At 35.0% G+C, this 26211-nt stretch overlaps 1 protein-coding gene across 5 annotated transcripts; it reads right to left on the bottom strand.

Moving 5' to 3' along the window:
- Positions 1 to 2019: 2019 nt before the first annotated feature.
- Positions 2020 to 25916, bottom strand: AZI2 (5-azacytidine induced 2). 5 transcript variants are annotated; one of them, XM_011985554.1, is made up of 9 exons: positions 25375 to 25916; positions 20943 to 21027; positions 19860 to 20059; positions 17937 to 18059; positions 17381 to 17480; positions 16177 to 16325; positions 11800 to 11858; positions 6245 to 6363; positions 2020 to 4122 (listed from the first exon to the last, which is right to left on the bottom strand). In XM_011985554.1, exons 4-9 carry the CDS (start codon positions 17937 to 17939, stop codon positions 3704 to 3706), a joined length of 849 nt encoding a protein of 282 aa, XP_011840944.1. In that variant the 5' UTR covers positions 17940 to 18059; positions 19860 to 20059; positions 20943 to 21027; positions 25375 to 25916; the 3' UTR covers positions 2020 to 3703. The 5 variants fall into 5 exon arrangements, with proteins under 5 accessions (XP_011840944.1, XP_011840933.1, XP_011840940.1 ...); XM_011985543.1 differs by lacking the exon at positions 20943 to 21027 and having other exon boundaries at positions 19860 to 20080; XM_011985550.1 differs by lacking the exons at positions 20943 to 21027; positions 25375 to 25916 and adding an exon at positions 24945 to 25251 and having other exon boundaries at positions 19860 to 20080.
- Between the last annotated feature and the right edge of the window lie 295 nt (positions 25917 to 26211).

The following is a 26211-nucleotide window of genomic DNA, read 5'->3' as shown; positions in this document are numbered from 1 at the left end:
CTTACAGTTCTGGAGTTTATTTGCCAGCAGCTTCTGGCAAGGGTTTTCATACTGCATCAAAACATAACAGGGTGAAAAAATAGAAGGACGAACAAGTGTGGGCAAGCTTTTGTAACAACCCGCTCTCTTGAGAATTTATACCTGCAATAACGGCATAAATCCATTCATGAGGGCTCCACCCTCATCACCCTATTACCTCTTAAAGTCTCTTAGTACTGTTAAATTAGCAATTAAGTTTCCAACACATGAACTCTTGGGGGACACACTCAAACCATAGCAGAACCATAGATAAAGAGATACTTATATGAATTAATTTTACTTACATCTTTGATGTAGAATTTTCTAAAACATATGTTCTTAACCTGATAACTTGGCTACTGAGTCCTTTAATCTTTCATTTTGAAAAGTTATCTTTCTAAGTGAATTACCATCCTGTAACATAGTAATGGACTCAGCAAGTAGTATAAAAAATTTGTGTCCCAATTTAATAATTTGAACTTTTATATTAAAAGTTATTTTTCCCCATGAGCTGTTAACTCTTCCACAGCCATTGTAACTAGTTTCAAGATAAGTAAATTTTATGTATATTTTCACACAATCCTCATTAAAAGCACAAATAGAAATTACTACCCACTAAGACAAGGTTTAACTTTCCCTAATCCCATGAAATAGATCTGAGAGATTTTTGTTTTAAGAAAGAACTTAAATAGGACACTGAAGAATCAATAGATGTTCAAGTTCCATACTTTACTCTTAAGTGAACCACTCAAAAAACTATTTTACTCTTATTTGAAATATAAAGAAACCACATTTTCCCAGGCCACAGATCAAAAGGAGGGAGATTACTAGAGCAGACAAAAGCAAAGCAAATACAGAAATCTAAAGACCACACAGCATAGGGGCAAACCTGCCCATATTTCCACATTGACCTTTGGTATTGGTGTATTTCCTAGAGCACAGGAAGTTACCTGTTTTTAGAGATAAGGTAACTTTAAGAAGCTAGTGAAATATACAATCTGTGACTATTTTATAGCTTTAAAATCAGAAGTAGCCCACTTCATGTAGAAAATTCACTTACGTATATGTTGCTTTCCCTATAGAAGCCAAATTAGATTATATAATATAAATAATATGTTCATCCTCCTGTCAAAGACTAAACCATTCATTGTAGGCTTCAGAATACCCATGCGTATCCATACTGAAGATTTTTTTCACCTGGTACATCTGCCTCAGTTGTGTCTTGCTTGCTTATGGGTGCCTGTTGATATTATTCTGTTAATATGTGATAACCCACAGGTTTTTTGCCCCTTAACATACACCTTCTCCAAGTAGCCTTTCTGAATTAAGATCAGTACTTTGTTGTCACATGATTCAGTTCTTCAAGTCTGAATTTTCCCATTTATTTTGGTTTTCTAATGTTTCACATAGGCACGTTCCTGCTTTTAAGAATTCAGTTCCATTTTGGCAGCAACTCGATAAGTCTTACAGATGTAAATTTTACTTTAGCTAATAAGGGAGCAAGAGGAAGGAATAGGTGGCTTTTTGTTATTTATGTTCTCTTCATTCTGTCGATTTATGGATGTAATGAATTGAACCTTATAAAAATAAATATAAAGATTCAAAGGAAGCTCTTGAGAGCAAGTTTCAGCAAGTCAACATATTCAATTTTAAATAGATTTATAAGCTACAGATGGGCCACTGTTTTTTTTGTTTGAATTTTACCTAGAGCAGAGATGATCAAGTGTACATTTAAAAACTTCTAACTGGGTAAAAAAATTTTGGTTAATCTTTCCTTACTAAAGAACCTTATACATCATTTGTCTGGCACTTTAAACTGTCACAGTCACTGACTTTAGTACACCTGTTTGATAGCTATCATCACTGTACTGTTTAAATGGAAAATAATTTTCTCCACTCAAAAGCTGGTTTAACAAATGTCTATTATATGAATCATATTAACAACTAACAATTAGTACCAGACTTTGAGATATATAGGCAAGGACAGTATTTCACATCCACTTCAATTTCAAACAAAAATAATTTATTTTAATTAAACAATTTCTTCAAGCAATTATTTCATAAGACTTTTTTTCTTTACAAAGGAAAATTTCCAATTTTGGTTTTAAAAAAGGTAAACCAGTAAGCTACATTAGAGATCAGATACAATATACAGCCTATGCAGCCACATGAGAAATAGTTTTTGCTGCTTTGTTATTACACAGGTAGTTGCTTCCTTCAGCTAAAGCCTGGAGTATTGTATTTGTTTTATGCATATTGGGTTTGGTTCTATTACTTGGCAGGAGATTGTACTCCCCTGAGTCAGTATGTTCATTGGTCAGAATAAATTCCAGCATCTGACACCAATTCCATTAATCACAGACAAGCTTGAATAAGTGTAAGATAATAGAAAGAAAAAAATATCTGGTGAATGGTGAACACTGTCTATGTATGTATGCTATTCAGTAATATAGTAGAAGAGATCTGAGATACTCTTTTGAGTTCAAGATATATGAAACTGTCTATCAAAAAGGATAAAGTCCTCCTACATGAAATACTTTAACTCAGGCAAAAGGTGTATGAACCAAGAAAATCTCCACCCTGAAAGAATTTAGATAAATTTCCATGTGAAGCCATCTTTGTTATTTCCTTCTTTATTTACAAGTAATTGGCCACTTAGAATAAGAGTGTGTGGACATTTCATGATTGACAATATCAATACAGCCCAAACTTTGATTTCTATGATTAAAAATTCTAATTTAAAATCACTTTCTCAATAAATATATTACATCTCAATACAAAGTCTAACAATTTAGAAGCTGCTCTACACGAGCAGTTGTAGTCCCTTTGAAGAAAATGACTTTTTATAATTACACACATACATTTATGTTTATATTATGGCCCACTGAAGGGGCAGATTAGACTGAAATCTGTGTGATGCTCTTTCTACTACTTATTGAGTGGTGTGTAGGGTTAACAATCATTTGTTTACACCTAACAGAGGTTTTCAACTATTTCACTTTTTTTTTTCCCCCAATTAGGACTTAAGGAATATACTGGGACAAAGTTGGCTTCAATGATCAGGTTATTTCAAGTCTTAGAATTCAAACTTCCATTCTAAAATTTTATCAACAAAACATGGTGACTAAAAAAATCACTTTAAATCTTAAATATTGAAACACAATAGCATATAAAGATGGTATAACCTAAGATGCTTTTATTTCATTATATTTTCAGTATCTTTATGCATTGTAACAACAGAAATGTAACCTATTCACATTGCCATTTGTTCCATTATGCAATCTGAAGCAACATACATGGTTTCCTTTTATTTTCATGAACAGATATTTAGACATTTCACACTCTGTAAAACCACGTCTACAATCTCCAATTCCATTCTTCTGAGAGGCAAAATTTTACAATTATCGAAGGCAGAGTTCTCTTTTTAAAACACCTTAAGTTTACTTATTAATTAGTAGAGTAGTGTATTTCGGATTCTTAGAATATGGAGCTAGAGGGTGCTGTTTCATACTAGAAAACCAACTATGTTGGTTTTTGTAAATATTGTACAGTATGTTCAAATATAGTTACTGAAGAACTCTGCAAAATTTTAATCAAAATCTCCTTTCAGTTTGTTAAATAATTTCTTGGGAGGACCACTGAAAGAGGTAGTGTCCTCATGGTCAAATCGTGAATCTCTTCCAAATTAATTCTTATAAAGGCAGTTCTGATTATGCTGATCCAAGTAATGCAGTGGTGGAAGGTTGGGTAAAGGTAAAGTTTTACTTTTAGTTTCCCCAAATGCCGTCTCACTTGATTTAGGAGGACTTGGAAATACCCAGGAATTGTCTTCCAGAGAAAGAGAATTTCTGCCATAAGAACTGTGTTCCTGAAAGCATGTACCATCATTAGAAATGGATCTCTCATTGTCTGTCCATGACTGGAGGACTGGTTTCTCTGATAAAACCTTTATATCTCCTGGTAAAGGGGAAGATGCGGTATGACAAAGAGCTTTGCCATTTGGTGAGAGAGGAGGATGTCTTGTGTATGTTGCAGTAAAATTCATCAAGTGCAGTTTTGTGCTGTCTCTTCCGAGGTCTTCACTGCATCCTACAGGGGCACAGGCTAAAAAGAAAACACAGACTAAATGTCAGATGACATTTGTGATCATAAAATTCGGTAACACTTCACTAATTTGACTGAATTCTAGAACTGGTGATGAAATTAACATTTCCAAGTTAGTGTGATCATTGAGGCACTGTGACTAGGAGATGACAGATGATCTGAGTTTTAATCCTGGATCAGCAATTTACTGTGACTTTAGATATTTATCTCTTAGCTGCTCCTGATGTCTCTTTCCTTGTCTGCAGAATGGATATAGAATTCCTGTCCCAACTATGTCATAGAGCTTTTAAAAGAGGAAGAACTACACATTTTTTAAAGTTGGAAACTAATACAGTTAAAATACATATAAAGATCCTGCTCTTGGCTCTTACTGTGGCTGGAGAAGGGTTGCAGACTGTTCACATGTCAGTGGGGACTGAGATAGTTCAATTAGCCAAAAAAAAAAGTTTTGGACAAATGCAATGGCCTAGAAAAAGACTACTTAAAAGCTATTATTTCACCACAGCCAGCATGTTGGTAATACAGGTTTCTACTCTCCCTCCAGCTCAACCTACCAGTGTGGAAAGGTAAGTTTATCCTTAGCTCAAGAAGGATGGCCAAGAGTAACAAAGGCTTGACTTCATGCAATTTTAGAATAAACAGATTGAACGACATTATAAAATAAGCTCGTTGTTTTTCCTGAGAGGGTGGATAAGGATGGAGGAGAACTGGAAGTGAAGTGTTTGGCTTTGGAAAAAAGGTGATACAAAGGTCAGGAGAAAGGTTTTTCTAGTCTCATCTCTGTACTCCTCAAAGCAATGAGTTCTGTATAAGGAGTGGTGACCTTGAGCCTGCCACTGTCATAGGAAATGTGCTAAAAAACTTACGTTCCAAAGCACTGAAAAATATCTTATTTATCAGCTAGGAAGGAACACAAGGATGAGCCATGTCCAAGTATGAAAAGAGCATTGCTCCTTTATTATTCTTTGGTAGTTCTATTTATCATGTAAACAAAGCTACAATGAAAACCCAATGCAGAATTACTTTGAGTCCCTTTAAAGAGAGATCTTATTTGTACCATCAACCTTTGGTGTCAGATATAACTCTGGCCACTGGAAAACTCAAGGACAAAGTGAACCAAAAATTAAGCTAGATTTGCTAAAAATAAGCTATATTATTTTCCCTGATTTATATGTAACCAACTCTCTAAAAATGAAAAGTAGTTCTAAATTCAATTTTCCTTTCCAAAGTTTAACATTTTTCCTCACTAATAAACACTCCTGAGGACAAGTATTTATGACACAATCCCCTTGTGTCCTCTTAAGACAATGTGAAATATAAGTAAGTCATTTTAAACTAGACGGTGATTATTTTTTATAAAAAGTCCTACCTCATTTTTAAAAAGTAAATTTTAGGGCATTCAAATTTGTATCACACAACTTTTCAGAAATATACCTGTTATGTAATACTAGGTACAAATGTACTGATTTTTCTCTAAGGTATAAAAATAGCTTTGGCGAAAGTAGCTACTACTAGTTAACACAAAACTCAAAAAGTTCAATCAGTCAAGCAGTTAAATATGAAAGGCAAAGCAATGAAAATTGTTTGCTTGAAGGGCATAAGGGGAGAATACCTAGTCTTCGTTGTAATCAGCTATATCCTTTGTGGAAAGAAAAGCTTATAAGAAATGCAAAAACCCAAATAATGAATCAAAGTTTGTTTTTTTTTTTTCAAAACAACCTAAAAAGCTAGGTCTCCAGTGTATTCTGTAGCACTGGAATGAAAATTTGCTTTTGGTGTCTTTTTTTTTTTTTTTTTAAATATATGAAGTAGCTGTGGTAAAAGGTCAACTAGAGCAAACTTAACACCTCAGTCTTATACACATAAGCAACACTTGGCTGAGAAAAGCCACAAGGGGAAAAGAATACAGTACTGAAGAAAAAACACATCAGCAACACCTTTATGTGTGAAGTTGACCAGTATGAGACTGAAGCCAAAGCAGAGAATGGGTAGGCTGCGAACATACTATATATACTTTGGCTTATCAATCTCTCATTTGATGAGATTTTGATAAGATACGACAGCTAGTTGCTCTTCAGGCAGTTTGGCTGGCATCAGTGGTTTCCGGTAAACAGTGACTTGCCTTTCTTGATTGCAGTTGAGGTTTTCAGTTTTCTTAGTAGTTCAGCTTGTACTTGAGTCACTAGATGTAAATTAGACATTTCTCTCTTCAGTTCCCAGTATGCATGCTGCATATTATCACTGAAATAAATGTTTTTACAAAAAGTTAATACTCATCATTCCTTTTTATAGACAAAAGGGAATAACTTTAGAAATATGCAGATCAAATTTCTGCTCCAATTAGTTTTGAGATGATGTAAATTGAATAAACAATTGAAAGATATTTAACTAGGGCATTAATAAGTGAAAAGATCTTGAAAGAATAATACTGTCCATCTGATATGTAGCAATTAACTGTATGATATTGAACAGGGTATAATAAAAATAAATATAATGGATGAGAGCTTCTTGCAGAGTCTCAGAAGTGAGATTTTATTTTAGGCTATAATGTGCAGCTATTAATTAGTAAGTAGTAAGAAATATGTTCTTTATTTGCAAATCTGATTAACAGTAAAGTTACACTCATTCAAATATGGATCAATTTGTATTTATCCTTTGATTGTTTTGACACTGAATTGAAATGATATATCAACTGCTGAATATATATCCAAGTCCACATTAAAATAAAATTTAGGTTTCATGTATTACATTCTTTATGTCTGACTGGGCTGTCTCATAATGTTGGTTCTAAACCAATGTGACATGACAGCACAAGACATGAAGAGCCAGATGATTTCCTGGTAAGGAAAAAGAAGCTAGAGAGGGAGGATTATATGAAACAGAAATAGAAACTTCAAAAATGCCTCTCCTATTTTTATAATTAAAAGTATTTTACCTCAATTATCTAAGAAATTATAATTAGTGATTTTAAACCTAATTTTTATAGATTCTGTTTTCCATTAAACATTCATACTCGGATATTCATTATTATTTTTTTGCTGCTTAATTACCAACTAAATGAAATTAAAATCTTCAGCATATATTCTCATTTTGTTGTACAGGAATATCACAAAGTATTCAGTATAAGACTAAATAATCTTATAGCATTAAAAAATAATTATTACCCCTTAGAGATATTAGTGTAATTTTAGTAGTACAGAAATCAAACTAGACAAACATGTCACCTTATGCTTCAATTTTTGTGTTACCATAAACACTTAAACCTCAAAAGGACAACATTTTTGAAATCTAATATCTCCAATTACAGAAGTAATATAGTTTATATTTAATATATAATCTATAAAATATAATTATTTTGAATTATGTAAGGTGAAATACCTTTTTGTCAATAAACTTTACACTGCTTTTAAGAAAAATGTGCTTTAGTTTCTTGTAAACATCATTTGTTAAGTTGTAGTGTATTAGAAATCACAGGGCTTTTTGCAAGTTTTGAATAGGGGTCAAATAATTAGTTCACAAAATTAACCATGTCTACTTCACCAAAAAACATCTGAGATGTTTGCTACAATGAATGTTTCACACAGGAACCTGTCTCACGTGTGAAGAGAGTTGTTGGTTTCTTGGTACAATTCTGGGCATTCTGTATGCTTTCTGAAGAGTTATTCACATTATATAGCAGTAAGTGTAAACACTGTACATGTGCTAATTCATTCAGTCATGGTATGAATAATACAGCTTAAAAATAGTTTATTATTGGCGTGAGACAGTAAATCAGAGCCCGTTTTAGAGAAAACAGCAAATACTGAAGACAGTCTGAGAGCTAAAATACACAGCTAGGCACAGAAAAGAAGAGAAACAATTCTAATAATGGTGTTTACAGTGCCTAATACAAACTTTTCAGTTCAATTTAGTGAAGACTGCTTAAAACTTAGGTTTAGTTAAAAACTAGGTCACTGAGTTTAATACACATGTAGTCTTCTTTTTTGCTCTTAATGTAACCTGAATTTAAAACTACAGATAGGCAAATCTAAAATTATTACTAAGTATAGCTCACCCTCTTGTGGATAACAAAGTAACTGCAGTTAGTGTTTCCCAGTTTACAGTTAATATTAAAGTGCTATAATCTTCAAAGTGTGTAAAAACTTATTTTAAATTCTATCTACTTGAATAAAATGTTTAAACCATCATTTAAATGATATTGGAAAAGGCAAGTCGTCATCCCTAATTTTTAGCAGGCTTCCAATTAAACCTCTTATCTAGGTATTTCAAAGACAATATATAGATTGTGAGCCTCCTATCCTCACCACAGTTCCTCAATTGGGAGTATAAACTTTAGTTAAGTTTTGCTTTAAATGCCACCACAAGCAAAATGCTATTAATGTATATAGTTGTCTATAAAGAATTTACACAACTACTTAAAATATTGAAATGTAACACTGAAGCTTCTCAAATGAGAACTCTAAAAACAGATGAAGCACAAATAACGATGGCTGAGCACTAATATTAGGCACTTCACCACATTGTCACACCAACTTGGTAAAGTGGGTAACCTCATTTTACACACGAGGAAATGGGTTGAGAAGTCTACTGCAGTCTGCCATGTTGCTGTTTAAAGCTTTTTTTCACTTACCAGGTCTGATGACTGATCACTGCCCTTTTAGAGTAACATTTTTCATATTATCATCAATTACCACGCACCTACAATATGCTGATTGCCAACACAATCTTCTCAGTATAAGTTTTATACTTCTCAGTATAAAACTTCACATCTCTGACTTTTAAATGAAACCTGCTTGTCCACAACTGAAGGAGGGAGTACATGTCCTGCTTACAAAGTGTAACATCTAAAAGTCATTTTCTTAATTGACACTATATCTGCAACTCTTTAATACAGAAATAACTATTCCTTGTATAAGAAAAATCCACTTACTTGAGTTTCTACTTCAGCCATACATATTTTTCTTTAGCATTTGAAAATTTACTGAACTATTACATCCTCCATCACCACGGTAGAATTAAACTATGGGATATTCTTAGCCAAGAGTTATAGACTTAAAAGTGTGTATTTTGACAACTGTGGTTCCCCCCAAACAAGTGACTTTCATTTTTTATTGCAAGGCACAGCAAGAATCATTTTACACTGCAACCCAAAGAAAAATTCTAAGAAACCATACTTACCCTTATTGTGTGTAATGCACTCTGCTATTGGTATGTTCTTTCTTATTCCGTATTTTTACAATGCTTATTATAGCTAATAAAATTTCATAGCACTAAGGAAACACAGAAGAGCTTGAAAAACACTTATCTTTTTTTTTTCTAAACCTAGAATTTACATTTTAGGAAGTCATCTGTAACACAGTTCCACAATGTAAGTTTACAGATGATGAATAAAAGAAGTACAGTGACTCCATATCTAGATCTGGTTTAAAAACTAAAGCAATCAACTTAAAGCCAAAATCAAAACAGGAACTGGCAAGACACTGGTTAAATTTCTGATAGGGTTATTATTGTTAAACGATGTTTTATACAAGGAGTATCATACAAAAGGCCTCCAGTAATTAAAAGGTTCACTCTGTCTTACAAAAACAGTATACTACCTCATTTGCCTGGCAATATGATGGAAGCAATACAAAAAAGGAGAGTTCCCAAAAAGCAAGCTATCCAAATAACTGAAAAATATTCCTTAAAAATATCTAAACCTTTAGTTAATGGTTTAATGGAAATATCCCTATGTACTTTCTCCAATATAGTAAACCAATCTGTCATCTGAATTGTTCCTCTTAAAAGTAGATGAAGTAACTTACAAAGATTAACAAAACACAAGAACATAAACTGGAAACAGGTGGAAATGATGAGGCGAAAAATACAAAACAAAACAAAATGCAGTGGAGAATGAGGCTAACATAAAAATGCATGATAAAAGTTTACCAACAGTAGGCCACAAATCTGGTTCTAAGTTTTCTAATATATAACCAGAAGAGAGAAACCTAATTGGTTTTGCAGTTCACATTGTCTACCTGATACAAATGCAAACCAATTTGCAAAAACACACAAGTGTATATGAGCACTGAGAGAGCCACTGGGACACGCTGTAATTACACAATTCTTTCCATACATCTGTTGACACGGATTTAACACAAAGTAACTTTTAAACTGAATTTAAGGCAATTCTTTCTAAAAACTCCTCTGAATTGATACTGAGCTTTAAAGAATTGCGAGATTACACTCTGGAGCCACAATTACAGCTTTGCAGCCTTGAAAACGGAATTGTCTCCTTGGGACTACAGCTTTCCCCAAATCCTGGCACAGAGAGATTTTAATATCTGTTAGTTATCTGATGCCTTCAAACAGGTATTTTTGGGGGGAGTCAGGTTTTCAAGAAATTCTTAGTGGATATGATCCAAATTATGTAATCTCCCATGAATGGAAGCAGAAATTCCATTCTATATCACATATTTCGAATGTACTATTTATATAGCCCCTGTATTTGATCTCTCTTGCTGATATTTCTTTATTCTTTACTCCTTTCTAAGCTGATTAGAAGTGGCTTACAAAAAGGACAATACAGAAAAATAAGGGGAACCCTAGGTTGACAGGAGAAAAGAAGATAACTGACAAGATAATTTTCAGAAATAGTTTACATGGACACTATACTAGACACATTTTTCAAAAAAAAGAAAAAGTTTCCTTGCAGTAAACTTAGATAAAATTCGAAGGCATAATTGAAGTACTGTTCAAATGGCAGAGTTAAATAACTTCAACAGAGACTGTACTGCCAGCTCACAAAGCCGAATAAAACAGTTACTGCCGGCACTTTATAGAAAAAGTCTGCCAACCCCTGATCTAGAAGAATGGCTGTATGTCATTTCCTCAGATTGTTTTTCCTAATTGATCATTTCTCTCAAGCAGGTTTTTGATAGAAATTGGCCTGACACAATTCACATTATTTACTTAGGTCAGTAAACTTTGGAAGCCAAATGACAAAACAATGAAGTCAGATCACTATTTTTTATTGGATGGAGGGTAACAATGTAGAGAGGCTATCTTAACATAGTAGAAACAACAATTATTAGATAGTTTAAAACACAGAACTGAAGTTACTTAAGTAAAAATGATACGTATTTGAGGAAAAAGGGTTGAAAAAGTATATGGACTCTGATGGCTACTTCTATTCTTACGGGAAGAGGGAACAGTCCTCAAAATTCATGCTATCCCATGATTGCGCCACTGCACTCCAGGCTGCGCTACAGAGACTCTGTCTCAAAAAACAAACAACAAACAAAATAAATTTCATGCTATCCCAAAGACTAACAACGGCCAAGTAAGCTCTTAAGACAAAGGAATGTTATTGTATATAGATAATGAATAATTCTTCATGTACAAATTCAGTATTACAGAATACTTCCATAAAGCTAGTTCCCTAAAATCATACCTAAAATATTACTAAATGTTCAGAAAGTTTAAGGCATCCCATTTTTCTGCTACTTAAATTCAAAGCTGTTATTAACAATTAAATTTTATTTTATAAATATATTGTGATCAGAGGTTACATTCAGTATCCAAACAACATCCATTTTTTGTTTTTAGGGTTAAGTCATAAAAGAAATCTAAGGACCTACACAAAGTGACTTATGGAAGAGGACAATGTATTATTTTAATGCTGAAGAATGGTCATACCTTGAAATGCTTATTTTTTGGAGATCTCTGCTCTTCAGATTGTCTTCCTGATATGGATCCTGTCAATTGATTAAAAAAAAAGAAGTTTAAAAGTTGTAATTTTTACATTTTATTTAGTCTCAGCTCTTACATTACCAGAGACATGTTTCAGGTTTTACAGAATATATCTGTAAGTGCAAAGAATAAAATTAGATTTTAAACTCAATTTTAATGAAACACCTCCAATCTGTAACAAATATCTCTAAATCACTTCCAATAATTTAAAGTATGCTAATACTTTAATTTTCTTTAAAAGAATAAAATTGCTCTCATTTTGTAAAAGACCTTGTAATCTTACAAAACATATTTCTGAAGACACCAATCTGAAGTCTATATTCAAAAAAGTATTACACATTTATCACATTTCTGTTTACTTATGGTACAGGTGAATGAATTCTATGAGAAAATGGAAGTTTTTTGGTATTTTACTTTTTGTAGTACTACCAAACACACCAGAATTTTAACAGGTTACTGTTTTAAAACGTCAGCATACATTTCCTCCTTCCACATGGATTAAAAATGACCTGGCGAGGACATCATAAAGTCCCTGTATGCTTTTAAATTTAGTTTATTTAGTTTGCAGATGTGACAGAAAGAACCTTCAGAAGATATTTTTAAATGGACTTAGTATGTTTGAGACAACTCTAACACACTTGTTTGCAATGCATTCTCATTTAACGATCTGTAACAAATAATGATTACCACAGGTATTAATTCTATTGGCAGATGTGGCCAGTATAAGCTCAGAATACCAATTTTAATTTTATTATTTCTTACTAATACAATCTAAATTATATAATTTGCAGTGAAACATTAAAAAGCAACACAAGGACTTCATAAGTACTCTGAACTTGAGAGTAAAATGTGAAAAATACCTAATCTTACAGCAGTTAAAACATTTCTGGATCTCTGATTTTAATACTCTAACAGTTAAATCAAATCTTAGGGAGCCCATGGAGAGGGGAAACAGAACTGGCCCAGAACTGGCCCACAGGTCCGGGAGGTCTGACCATTAACAAGACATATATCCTTGGACCTTGTTTTTCCTGTTCCTTGCAGGAAATAATGGAATCTGATCAGATCACTTATAGTATCTTCATATCATCAATTAAAATCTTTTTTAAAAATTAGTATATACTTACGTATACATGTTCATTAAAAATCTTCCTCATTTTTAAAGCCAACAATATAAAAAATTTGACAGTTTGAGTGGGAAAATGTTTTTCCAACTACTATCTAACAATTCAGAGACTCTAATGTACATCAGCAGTAAGCTCATAGGGACTGTATCTAGTATTCAGACGCTTTTGTTGCTAGTAATAGACTGCCTATGTCCTGAAGGTGATAATGGATCTGTTCCCCAACTAGTGCCATATGATGTGGGAGTTTCATATAAGGTGAAGCCCATGGCTACGAAATCTTGGGAAACAATGTTCAAGTTATATAGGTTTCTGTACTACAGCAGAACCTTTAACATACGACAGCACACTGTGAATCTCTAACTGGGCTACTGCTATTAGGGACTTCAGACGTCTTCTAAACCAACTTGATTTTACTGATCCAGTATCTCTTTTACTTCTTTGGCCCTAGAGTCTGTATTTCTCACAGGATCAACTGTTCTGAATATAAATGGCTGGAATATTAGGGGACATAGAAAGTCTAAAAAGCCCATAGTGGAACTGCCCCTGTAACCTCACTAACATGACATACTAATGAACTGAATTCCCTCACTAAACACTTAAAAAAAAAAAAACCCAAACAAAAAAAACCACTATTATATCCATGTAGGATGCTATTACATACTTCAGAAGGTTTTATAAAATGCTTCACTGAAAGTGTCATCTTAAAAAAAACAAAATTTGTTAATATGGCTAGAGTAATGTGAGCTAGAGTAATATGGCTAGAGTATTGTGAACATAAATTTCTCTCCTTGGCTTCCCCTCAGATTCGTGTATCCAAGAGGACTCTGGCCAGCAACATCATAGAAAGAAGATTTGCAAGTATGCATCAAGATTTCAACTCGGAACCCTTGATAAACTGTTATTTCCACTCTTCCTCTTCTTTGTTCATTTATTTTAGTTTGAGTAAGCCCTTTTTAACTTCACAGCCTCACCCTACCCCTAATAAATGCCTGTGAAGGTGGGGGCCATCTTATAAATATTGCCTTTTCAATATTCCTCTCTTAGCTCATCTTAACTATTAAAAGTTTCTTGTCTCTCAGACATAATTTAGTCATCATTTAAAGAAAGTGATTTCTTCTACCTCTAGAAGTCTGTTTCTGTGATTTGGTTACTTATGAAAGATGAATTTAAACTAAAAGCAAATTTATTCCCTAGCACCATCTAGTGGAAAAGAATAACTAAAATGCTAAGAATAGAAATTTCAATACATATAAATACCTAAAAATACTGACCTTCTGGATTACTCTAATCTTTTTAAAAAAGCATTTATCTACTGAACATACTATATAATAGCCACTATGCTAACTAGCTGTGATTAATATACTAAGTCCTGTGAGCATGACAGTCATGTTTGATCAGGAGAATAAAACTGTGTCCCCTAATATTCCAGCCATTTATATTCAGAAACAGTTGATCCTGTGAGAAGTACAGACTCTAGGGCCAAAGAAGTAAAAGAGATACTAGATCAGTAAATAAAGTTGGTTTAGAAGACGTCGAAAGGCCCTAATAACTGCTTTACATACACTAATTTAACCTTCATGAAAAAAGGTATTTAATGTCTACTTTACAGAAAACAACTTCCAAAAAGTAAAATGGTGTTCCTAATGTTACAGTTAATAAGCAACACCAAAATTCAGAGCTAAGTTTCCGATTCCATGGTACTGCTTCCTACACTACAAAATATCCATCACGTATAAAGGCTATCAAATTATTTCCTTTCAAACAGAATATAAATACTGACAATTATAATTCAGAACTTCAAGGTGCATATCCTTTCTTGTAAACCCATCTTTTGAAAAGAGGCTTCTCAGTGGTGACAGTAACTGATCTGTGGAACAAGGATGCTGAGTCTTTGAAGGAATTGTGGTGTGTGGCCACAAGCTCAAAGCTGGGAACAATCAACTTTATATGTCAAGTAGGAAAAAAAATCACTTTGGCTCTAGCGGGAGATGACAATAATTTTTGTAGTGTTTCCCTTTTATCAGGGATGGGGGTGCCAAAGTGAGTTCTCATTGCCCATTTCAGAGGAATTCATTTGGCCAAGGACTAGGCAGAGTGCTATATTATTCTCAATGTCTGGCTCATTCTTATCGAGTGGTCACCTCTCATAAAAACTACATTACAGAAGAAAGAAGTATCAGCTCCATCTAAGAACACTTGAGATTCAGGGCAGAATCTGGAAAGCAGTCAGGAAGTATGGGATGGAGTTCCCCTTTCAGGTGGCAGTATCCCAGAGGAACAAGAAATAAGAAACACAATTCCTCGATAGTGTTAGAATGCTTTGGTAGGCAAAATGGTTGAGTGCAGAAACAATTATGTAACTGGTTATACCTTAGTTTGAGACACATGAATGCATAAAATGGCTATTTGCTCCAGACTACTAAGCTTTTCAATGTCTTGTAATAATTATTTAAAATCTGCATTTGGTGCACTGCTGTCACACTACTTTGCTACTTTATCATTTCTTCTTTTAATCTCAACACTGTCATGACGTTTGAAAACATAGATCCAAGCTTGTTAGAACCTGGTGTAAAATATTGGGCAAATAGACTCTTGGTGAGGACCTAAGAGGCAGCTTGTTTTAGTGGTTGACTTCAGGCTAAACACACTTCAGCAACTTGGCAGGTTTTTGTTATTGTTTCCAATTCTTAAATTCTCAGCTATTTGCTGGTAGTTAAAGATGCCCCAAAGTATTAGTCTTTTGAAAATAAGTAAGCTCTGTCATGTTTTCTTTGTTGGTCATGTTGTTTTGTTTAATTCTAAAACTTGAGTTGTCCCTTATGATATATAAATTAATGAAACTATTAAGTAAAATAATATAGGACTTAAAACCTGAGTACCCTTTAAACTTTACAGAGAAAAAAGTAACTTAAGGAAATTGAAGGAAAGACTCTGAAAGAACAGTTATAATAAACTAATAAGCTTACTAAAAATCAACCTTTTAAACAACAAAATTGTTTAATTTTGTGACAGAGTAAGTATATGGCATGTCAAATTTTAGCAGAAATGCTTAAAGAGGTAGATAAACAAGAATTTTTTAATTCTCTAAGTAATTACAATTTATTTTAACTCTATGGTTTAATACATACTTAGTTATAAATCCTACATATGATGTACAAAGAACACTGAATTTCTCGATTTAGTAATTCTGTAATACCGTCTGTTTGGCTTTCTGTAGTTCTATTTTGAGATCGCTACATTCTTTTCTCATTAGTTCCAGCTCTTGTTCCAAGCCATGGATCTTCAGGTCACAGCTCAACTTTTCCACCTCCCAGTTTGATGAAGGTGGATTTAAATTCCTCATCACTACAAAAAGGATGGACAATGGAATTGTTATCTTTTCCTTCCACATTGATTGCAATTCTTAAAAATAGGTTACTCTGGTAAAATGTAGATAACAGAAAAACTATCATAAAACATATATGATCAATAGTTTTTTAAAAACAGTAATTATTAATACTTTCAAATATCTATGCTAAGGAGAGTAAGAAATCTAGCAATCTTGTTTTAGAATTTCTAAAGACAACTACATTAAAATCAAGCATGTGCTAAAATTGCAGACAGATCAATATTCTACATAAGTGAAGGTTAAAACAGTGACAAAAATAATAAACTGAATAAACTGAGGCTCAGCTAATCATTCCATCTAGTCCTCTCAGAGAATACGAAGTTTGACCAAGCTCAGAGTATGATGTCAAAACAATTTATCCTTAAACATTCCACTGCAGAAACTCAATACAACTGGATACTGCTTTATTCTTTAATTAGTAACTCAGTCTCTCTAGCTACAAAAAGCCCCAACTAGTTATGCTAAGAGACTGCATCTCAATCTCCTATCAAAAGGTCTCTCAGAGACCCACTCTTAGCTTGTCTCATCAGAACGAATATTCATGGGAACAGGCTATATTCATCCATATGCCCCAGATCCAACTTTCCACCCCAACATTTCATCTGCACCTTTTAACAACCTTCGGAAAGAAAAAGAAATTGTAACAACTCCATAGCAGCGTGTTTAACTGTGGGCAAGATGCTCAGTAAGAAAGAGAAGCCGGGACAACCAACGGGCTAGGTGATTTCACTTCTGCTTCTTGCTCCTGCGCTTCTACTCTCTTCCTCTTCTGCTTCATCACAACCTAGACCTGAATAAAAACCATCACACTTTCTCTAGGAAAAGTGCAATATATAGCTAAGGAAAAGTTAAAGGAAGTTGATACTATGTGAAGGTAGAACAGAGAAATTGACATAAACCTAAAAGTTAAAAATAAGGTCTTAGCATATGGATACGAAAACTGTTGATATTACAAATAAATGGAAAAATATGCTAATTCTGTTGGAATACTTATAACAAGTAACTGGCATACCCTGCTGAGTTTCCACCTCTGTCCTCAGCTGGAGGAGTTCTACTTCTTTAGATTGTAGCTGCTCATTCAATACTTTCAAAGATTCAGAGTTGTCTTTATTCTAGTTAAGTAGGGAAAATGCCAAATTACATTCAATAAAATCTACACGATGGTATGATATTGCAATTTTCAGGTAGATATTGAAAAAAACACATTCTTGTCTTTAAAAGCAAGGTGAGAAAATGAACTCAGTTTCTCAGAAATCTCTTTTTTTCTTTTTCTAATTTAGGACATCATTATTCACTGGCTTAAAAAAAAAAGACTAAATCTACCACGTAATAATTTTTCAAAATAAGTCAGTGGTGTTAGACATATTTAAGTCCTAAACATCATAACATACTAAATATTTTACATAAAAATAAGTTAAAATATTACTAAAATTTCCATTTTGCCTTGAGCATATATATAAAATTTTAATTACTAAATGTGAATATTTAACTTACTTCTAATTTTAAACTTCTTGAAGGAGAAAATTCATTTCCAAAATACAGATGTCATTCTTTTCAAACCAACTTACCATTTTGTCCAGTTTGCTCTTCAAATTATCTCTATCAATGCAAACCTCTCGATATGCATGATAGGCCTTATTTACTTGTTCTCGTCCCACGGAACTTGTTTCTTCATCAAATCGAGCTATTAGCTAATGGTATGAAATTAGAAGAGAAAGTTTAAGAGAGTATTCTACAGATAAAAAATAAGTCAGTGTTCTGATGGCTCCATATCTTACTTGAATTGTTGTAATAAGGGGATAAAGCCTGGATTCATTAGGTGAGTATTTCATTTCCACACAATTAATCTTTACAAAGAAAGCAAAAATAGTGCAGAATATTTTTTGAAGTTTTCTATGCTTTTACCTAATCAGTAATTTATAATTCATGGTATCTGTTTTATCACATTAAATCATAACTACAACAGAGTATAGATGTGATGCACAGTGCTTAGATGTTTTTCAAATTAAAAGTATCTAATTTTCAGGAGAAAAAGCAGCACCTTAGGGCATACCTGACTTTTTTTTTTTTTTTTTTCCCCCGAGACTGAGTTTCACTCTTTTTGCCCAGGCTGGAGTACAATGGGGCGATCTCAGCTCACTGCAACCTCTGCCTCCCAGGTTCAAGTGATTGTCCTGCCTCAGCTTCTGACGAGCTGGGATTATAGGCGCACCACCACGCCCTGCTAATTTTTGTATTTTTAGTAGAGATGGGGTTTCACCATGTTGGCCAGTCTGGTCTCGGACTCCTGACTTTAGGCAATACACCTGCCTTGGCCTCCCAAAGTGCTGGAATTACAGTTGTGAGCCACCGTGCCCAGCCAAGGCATACTTGACTTTTTAAGAAATAGATGTGCGTGTTAATTCATTAAATCCTTCATATTATAGAATAGGAATTAATAGGATTGTTGGTCATGAAGTACAGAAATATTTCCAATGTTAACTATACATAAAATCTCATTTTTCTACTAAACTTTAAAATAAAGCTACATGATCCAAAATGTTACCTTCTCTCACTGTATCCCAGTATGTTACAAATTTACATAATCAACATTAAAGTAAACATAATTCATATCAATACAAAGAAATTATAATTATTTTACATCCGACTCCTTTCCTCTTACTTCCTACCAAAAATGAATCAAACTCTACCAAGCCCCATCTTCAAGTTTTTTTTATATAGGATAATTCATTTCCTTGGATAATTAATTTCTATTATACAGGACAATGCATTCTTTACCCTTTGTGGTAGCTGCTTTTTGTAGGATAAAAACGCTCTGACCTGAGCTGAAAAAATATAAACTAAGCTAAGTTAAAACTTTAAAATTCAAAAACAAAAGGATGACTGAAGAATATTCCTCATATATAAAGCCAAGTAGATTGGTGCTTTATATTGAATCAGCTACCTTACTTATATATTCTATAACAGGTGTGTCACAATTGTACATGGAAAGGTAAACAGAAAACATCAGTTTATCAGTTAAAAGCATTATTCCTATTACATGTGTTAAACAAGAGAAAGAATGTTGAAGTGAATATTTCAGCCCTGGTAAATACATTATTAAACCTATTGGACAATGTTCCAGAAGCTTCCTCCTTTGAAACTTAATATCTTTTGTCAGTGTATCTTTTTTTTTTTTTTTTTTTTTGCCCAGATTTGAAAATTCTGAATAAAATACATACAGCTATGAAGGTAAGTAAACCTGAAAATGAAATAAAAATATTTGGAATATAATTCCAAGTTATTAAATCCTCTCCTACAGATACAGGTACAAGTACATGGTATGTGAAATACAGGATAAGTATAATGCCCAGAGTTTTCAGATTAGCAGTGAGTTATTCTTGGAAATTTAGTACAATCATGGAAGACAGCACAAAAAGTATTCAAAATTGCAAATATTTTGAATTATTCCTTATGTCACAAACACAATGAAGGCAAAAGATAAAAATTACCTTTTCTTCCAAAAATCTTATTCTCTTCTTTAACAAAGAGTTCTCTTTCTCTGAATCCTTAAGTCGTTTTTTGATGTCTTCATATGCAGTGACAAGAGCAAAATGGGAAGCAACAGATTCATCTCCTGAATATATTGAAACTGGAGTCACTGTATCTCTCTTATGGGCTTTTTCATGATTCAGAATACAGATATCATCTTCTACCAGTGCATCCATGACAGCTGTTCAAAAGAAAAAAAATATGAATGACAAATGTCTCACTGAATAAGTGAAAAGGAAAAAAAGTTATAGTTAGAATAATGTAAATACTAGGACAATGTTTAAAAACCAGACTGCATGAGTTATATTCTAAACTCTACCATTTAGTGTCTGACTTTGGGCAAGTTGCTTAACCTCTATGCTTCAGTTTCCTTATTTATAAAGTACAAGGAATAATAGCAAATACCTCATAGAATCTTAAGAATATTAAATGATATCTATAAACCACTTAAAACTATAATTGTTAATATGTTCTATAAAAATCTGAAATATCAGCTTCATTAAAACAATCAAAAATTTTTAAAATACTTCATCCCCAAATATTCCTTCTCCTAACATTTCCACTTAGATCTATTAGTAGCAAGTTTTATAGCTTCTCAATTTATAACTTCTCAAAAATTCTGAGTATAATTCATTACAACATATTAATATTATAGAAGTCTTAAAGCATACTCTATCTTTCCGTATCAGTAATTGGTTATGTTTGTTGTATATTTAGAAGACAAATTAATCAACACTTGAGTGTCCAATATGTCCCACTATCATATACTATATTATTTTATCTCTTTCAATTATCTGAACAATTCTATGAAATAGGTATCACCTATATTTTATAGGTAGGTTTTAGAAAGTTGGATTAGCCCCGTTAAATCTAGAAGAATGTTAAGCTCTGTGAGGGCAGAGGCTATGTCTGTTTTGCCCATCATTGTGTCCCCATCTCATCACTGTGTAAAAATTGCTCAATAAATACTGATTACTGAATGAAGAGTGGGTACAGTAGGATTCAAATCAAACTCTGACTTCAAAACCTAAGAGGCTAGTTACCTTCATTGTTTAACGAAAAACTGACTTGTTCTGAACATCTACGTTTGCTGTTAGGTTCAGCATTACTTCTCTGAGAGTTATGTTCCTGAAAAACATGATGGAAGGAGAAATTGTGGCTAAAACCTTTTAAGACCTCCTGGGAAAAACAGAATAAGAGGGACTTTAGATCATGCAAAAGAACCCAAAAAGTCCTTTTAAATAGTTTTTAGTTTAAAATAAAAAACTAAATATAACATTCTAAAGAAAGATTATCAATTGAATTTCATGTATCTTAGGTCAGTAATTATTACTAGAAAGTGAGTTTTTAACTATCCCTTGTTTGAAATAAAACTTGGTTACTTACTAACATCAGTCACTGTTCAAGAACATTATAGATGAAGAAACTGAGGTAGGAGGAATTTAAGTATTTTTTCCAAAGTAACATAGTAAGTGGAGAGTTGAGATGTAAACATAGACAATTTAACCCGTTAACGGGTTTCCAACTCGTTTCACTACGCCTGCTTTCTTCCAAAATGTCTAATCTCCCTTCTCGTATCAACTAATGCCTATAACATATCTTTTGCCTTATTTCAGACCACATGAATACCAACAAAAGGTTTTGTGTTTTTCTGGGTCTGGTCTTATATCATTGTATTTTTGCTTTTCTAATTGTACAACTAAAAACTTCCAATTGTCAACTAAAGCAACAGTTGGGAGCACCTAAGCAATTTGCATCTAGGAATAAGCAAGGCAGGTTAAAATCAATGTGTACGCTACAAGTCTTGAGTAGATAAAACCTGCCATCCAGTCAATCTTCACTAACATCAATTTAACATTTTCTAACCACACAGGACAATTCCCACCCTTAAGGTACAATCTTTTCCAGTTTTTCAATAAAGTCCAAGCACAAGAATATACTATGCTACCTACAGTATACCAAAAAAGCAGCAGATTCTCAGAACCATAATTAACTCATGCTGCTTCTGATGCAAGCTGTATTTGCTCCTAATGATGAAAAGTTTAAGTTTTCTTCCTCTAAAAGAGTTTACTTTTCAGTCTCCAGATTCAATGATATTCCAAAATAAGAGAAAACATATTCCTGTCATGCTCTTGCTAGCTGAAACTCCCGTTATTTCCTTTCAAAAGAAAAGTACAGGTTTTTCTCATATTGCAAACTGAAAGTATGCATATATATCTTCATATAAGAAAGACTCTTACACACACACACACACTCTCCCCGTAAAAGGAGAGCAAGTTAAATAAGCATTAGATGGCTAGGTAAGCGGTAGAATGCAGTTTGGTTTAAGGAGAAGTAAAATTGTGTCCATAGATGTTTGACTTAAATAATTTAATACTCAACCCAATGGGCAGAATTTATTCGATGTGGATTTTTCCTAAAGACAGCTGAAAACAAGAAATAACATAAACTGCTCTACAAAGTCAAAAACAGATATCCTGCAGTTTGTGTATTTTAAAGATTAGGGCTCATGCACCTCTGTTTTACAGAAAGTTCTAACTAGCTCAGCTGTGATTTACTTGTTCATTTTTATCACGAAACAATCATTTACACAGCAAGGAAAACCCAGAGTGAGAGGCAGAGTTGTGCAGAAAAATAATTATTATACTATAAAGGTAGGTAATAAATTTGAAACAACAGAACTCTATGGGGGTCTGATGGAATGGGGAGAAAAAGTGGTTTTCAAAGAAGATACCACAAAAGAGCAAATGTCTCTTAAGACTGTATTCTTATGTGAAGAAAATGGTTTTCATTGTACTGTACTTATTGTACCTACACCTTCACAGCTTGCTAACTTCCAGTCACACGCATTTTTCTACCACTTAGCTAAGTACTGTTATGAACAAAGTCTTAGAAAAGTTAAATACCTTACCTATAGCTACACAGCTAATCAGTGACAACGGTGAGACGTGAAACCAAATAAGCTGTCTTCTAAGTCTATGGTCTTAATACAACATTTGCAGAGGCAATACAAAAGGGATTCTGCTTATCCTAAGAAGAATATGGACAAGGCATAACTATGTCATAAAGAACACTTGCCCAGGATTCAGAAACACAGACTCTAGTCTAGGATTTGCCACCCTGATTATAGTTTAGTTTGCTTTACCTCTCTAGATCGAAATTTTCCCACCTATCTAGAATGACAGGGTTAGACTACATCACTAAGATGCCACCTTACTAAACTGTGAAGGCAAAAGTTTAATACAAATACAGAATGGCAACCTAAACAGAGAGAAGGGAATTCACATTTATGCCAGGAGCTGCATGAAATGTATGGTACACACATTATCTCAAGTCCACACCAAACGTGGCAAGGAAGGTATTAGCACCATGATAAATGAGGAAACTGAGGCTCAAAGAGGTGAGATAAATTGCCTATATTCACACCAGCAGTATGTGACAAAACTGAAGCTTGAATCGAGGCCTATATGGTAGGCTCTTTATTCGATATTGCCTCCTGAAGTAAATCATATTTAGAATTTTCATCACCTTTCTACCTCTGAAAAGCTAGGATATTCCCGAACCCATTTCGTACAATCAGTCAAAATACTGTGGAGCAAGGATTAAGTCTTATGAAGACGAACGGACCAACGCTTATTCCCCTTCCTCTATTTGTAATGAAATAGGGGCGGAAATAGCCTAACTAGTTTATGAAGACGGGTCACCGAGTACCTCTTTTCAAGATATCATCTCTTATGTGCGTACATTCGCAATAAAATGACCTGTAATTCAATAAATGTCCAAAAATGTACTCAGCACTAGATACACAACATGAAGAAAAACTTCAGTTCCATTTTTATGACTCACTGAGTTATCCAATAAACTGTGTTAGTCCAGAAATCAGTTTGTATTGCACTGAATCATAAGACTCTTCCACAGTTAGCATAGGTATGAAGAGCAGTCTACTTCTTTTCATTCCTTTCATACAGTAATACCTCTAATGCAATTCAATGTTACTGGTGTTACTGATAATTATTTTCTAACAGTACAAGACAACCATACTTGCACTCTGAATATAAGTGCCATAAAAAAGAAAAAAGTTAGATTGGTCCTGTTACTTCACGGATTATAAAAAAACTTCATCATTTTACTTAATAAACATGACAGGGTTCTGCATTGGTAATTAACAGTAGCCAAGTGTTTATGGTACACCAAGCAGTATGCTTCATCTTCTAGAGAAACTATCTGATTTGTTCTTCATAAGCATTCAGTAAATCTATGTAATACCTCCGAGGTTGTAAATAATCTCCTCAGATTACAGGTGGAGAAATTGAAACATGAAAACATTAGAAAGTAGGGGAGCCAGAAATGAAAACCAGGCAGCTGACTCCAGAGCCACCATAACTCTTAGAAACTATGCTTTGGTGACTTAGAGTATGTATTACCCCCGTTTCAGAGAAAAGGAAAATGAGGAAGTTTAGCCTTTCCCCATTGTCAAGTAAGTGGAAAAATCAGCATTCAGATACTGGTGTTCTGACCTAATCCAGTGTCATTTCCCATTGTGTTATGCTGTCTCTTTAATATTAAAACCTTCTATTTGCGTAAGACGTCTCGCTCACAAACAGTATCACATTAAAATTTTGTAAATATCCTGTAAATGATGCACTGTTCTCAATTTACAGACGATGGAATGATCACAAGATTGGGCAATTAGATATGGCGTTTTTAGAGAAATGAAATTGTGCCTTGAGATCTTGCTCAATCCAATTTGAAATTCCAATCTAAAAACCAAAATGCCTTCTATACTTAAGGAGCAAGGGTTAATTTCAATCCTGGTACGTTTGTCTTTGATTACCTTAGCAAATTTCCATTACGTCTTGGAGCAACTGATGGTTTGATTGGTATTAAGAGTTTTCCTGGGGATTTTATCTCGCTTTCGAGTATTGGGGTTTCTTGTGTGTAGAGGGTGTTAGCCTACCTTGCACGTAGTAGTAATTACTCAACAAATAGCCGAAGGCTGGAATGAATACCGTACACAGGTTAGACATTGGAGAAACGACGAATACCTGTTAGCCCTCGATCAAGTGCAGGACGTCGATATTCACTACTCAGATGCCCCAGGGAGTGCCGTCCTAGCCAACGTCCCCCTTTTCTTTCCGATAATTTGTATCGGAAAGAAGCATTTGGCAGTCCCAACGAATGAAAAAAAACCTCAAGGCGCCCCAGTAAGAAAAGGAGGAATTAGAGAAGTGAATGACCAAGAAGGGCCTGGACAGCTGGGGGTGAGGGTGACAGGGGAAGGGGTGTGGACAGCTGGGTGTGGGGGTGACTGGGGAAAGGGATGCCCAGGAGTGGGCCGCTCCCTAGTCAAAGGAGGGGGCGCGGGAGGGAGTAAGAGAAAAATGACGTGTCTCTTCGGACCAGCAACAGCAACGGAGGTTGGCCGCGGCATTGCCCGCATCCCTATCCTCCACCCGGCCCTGGCGAGTCACTCACCCAGAAGCCAGGCTACGTAGGGCCGCCCCCAAGGCCGCCGAGTTTCGATTCCTTAGTGTTTGGAAACGGACCGAAAACAAACCGGGTCGCCAGGGGTCACCACGGGCTTCCGGTTTCTTCGAAGACACCGCCGCTTCCACAGCGAAGGGAGTTGCACCGGGTGCGCCGCGGAGGGAGTCCCATTTCTTCTGACTCGGCAGGAGCCCTGGATGTTCTGGAAGGAGGGACAAGCCGAGGCTGGAGGGGCTGGGCCGACGCGGAGAAGGCCCGTTACCCAGCAATACGCGCGCGAGACCCAGGCCGGCCGTCGGGACCAGCACGGGCCTGTGGGAGAGGAAGCACTGCGGGAAAGTACTCGAAGTGTGGCTCAGCTCTCAGCCGGAAAAGAGGCCGCCGCCGTCCACGGGCTCGGCGCCAGGGCCGCGCGAGGAAACCGGAAGTCAGGCCCGAGAGAGCTGGGAGGGCATAGGGAAGCCAGGTTCGGTCGTGGGGGGATGGGGAAGTGCAGGAGTGGCGCGCGGTGTACTACATGTCCCGTGAGCCTCCGCAGCGGGACGGGGCGTGGCCGCGCGACGCCAAGAGGCGGAGGCGGAGGCGGAGTGGAGTTAGGTAAGAGCGTTGGAGGCGGAGTGGAGTTAGGTAAGAGCGTTAGCAGCCGCCTTACCAGTTGGGCCAGGGGCCCCTTTCAGGGGCGCCCTCTAGTGCGTCTTTTTCACACAGCGGCCTTTTGGGGGTTCCCGGGCCGTGTGGTACATGCTGGCTCGGCTGAGTAGCGCCCCTACAGGTTTAGGAGCTGACGTGGCTGGAAACTGGGAAGTCTGTTAGAAGCAGTTCACC

The sequence above is a fragment of the Mandrillus leucophaeus genome, unplaced genomic scaffold (assembly GCF_000951045.1).
Source record: "Mandrillus leucophaeus isolate KB7577 unplaced genomic scaffold, Mleu.le_1.0 Scaffold107, whole genome shotgun sequence".
Taxonomy (NCBI): Eukaryota; Metazoa; Chordata; class Mammalia; order Primates; family Cercopithecidae; genus Mandrillus; species Mandrillus leucophaeus.
This window is presented reverse-complemented; position numbering and strand designations above follow the sequence as displayed.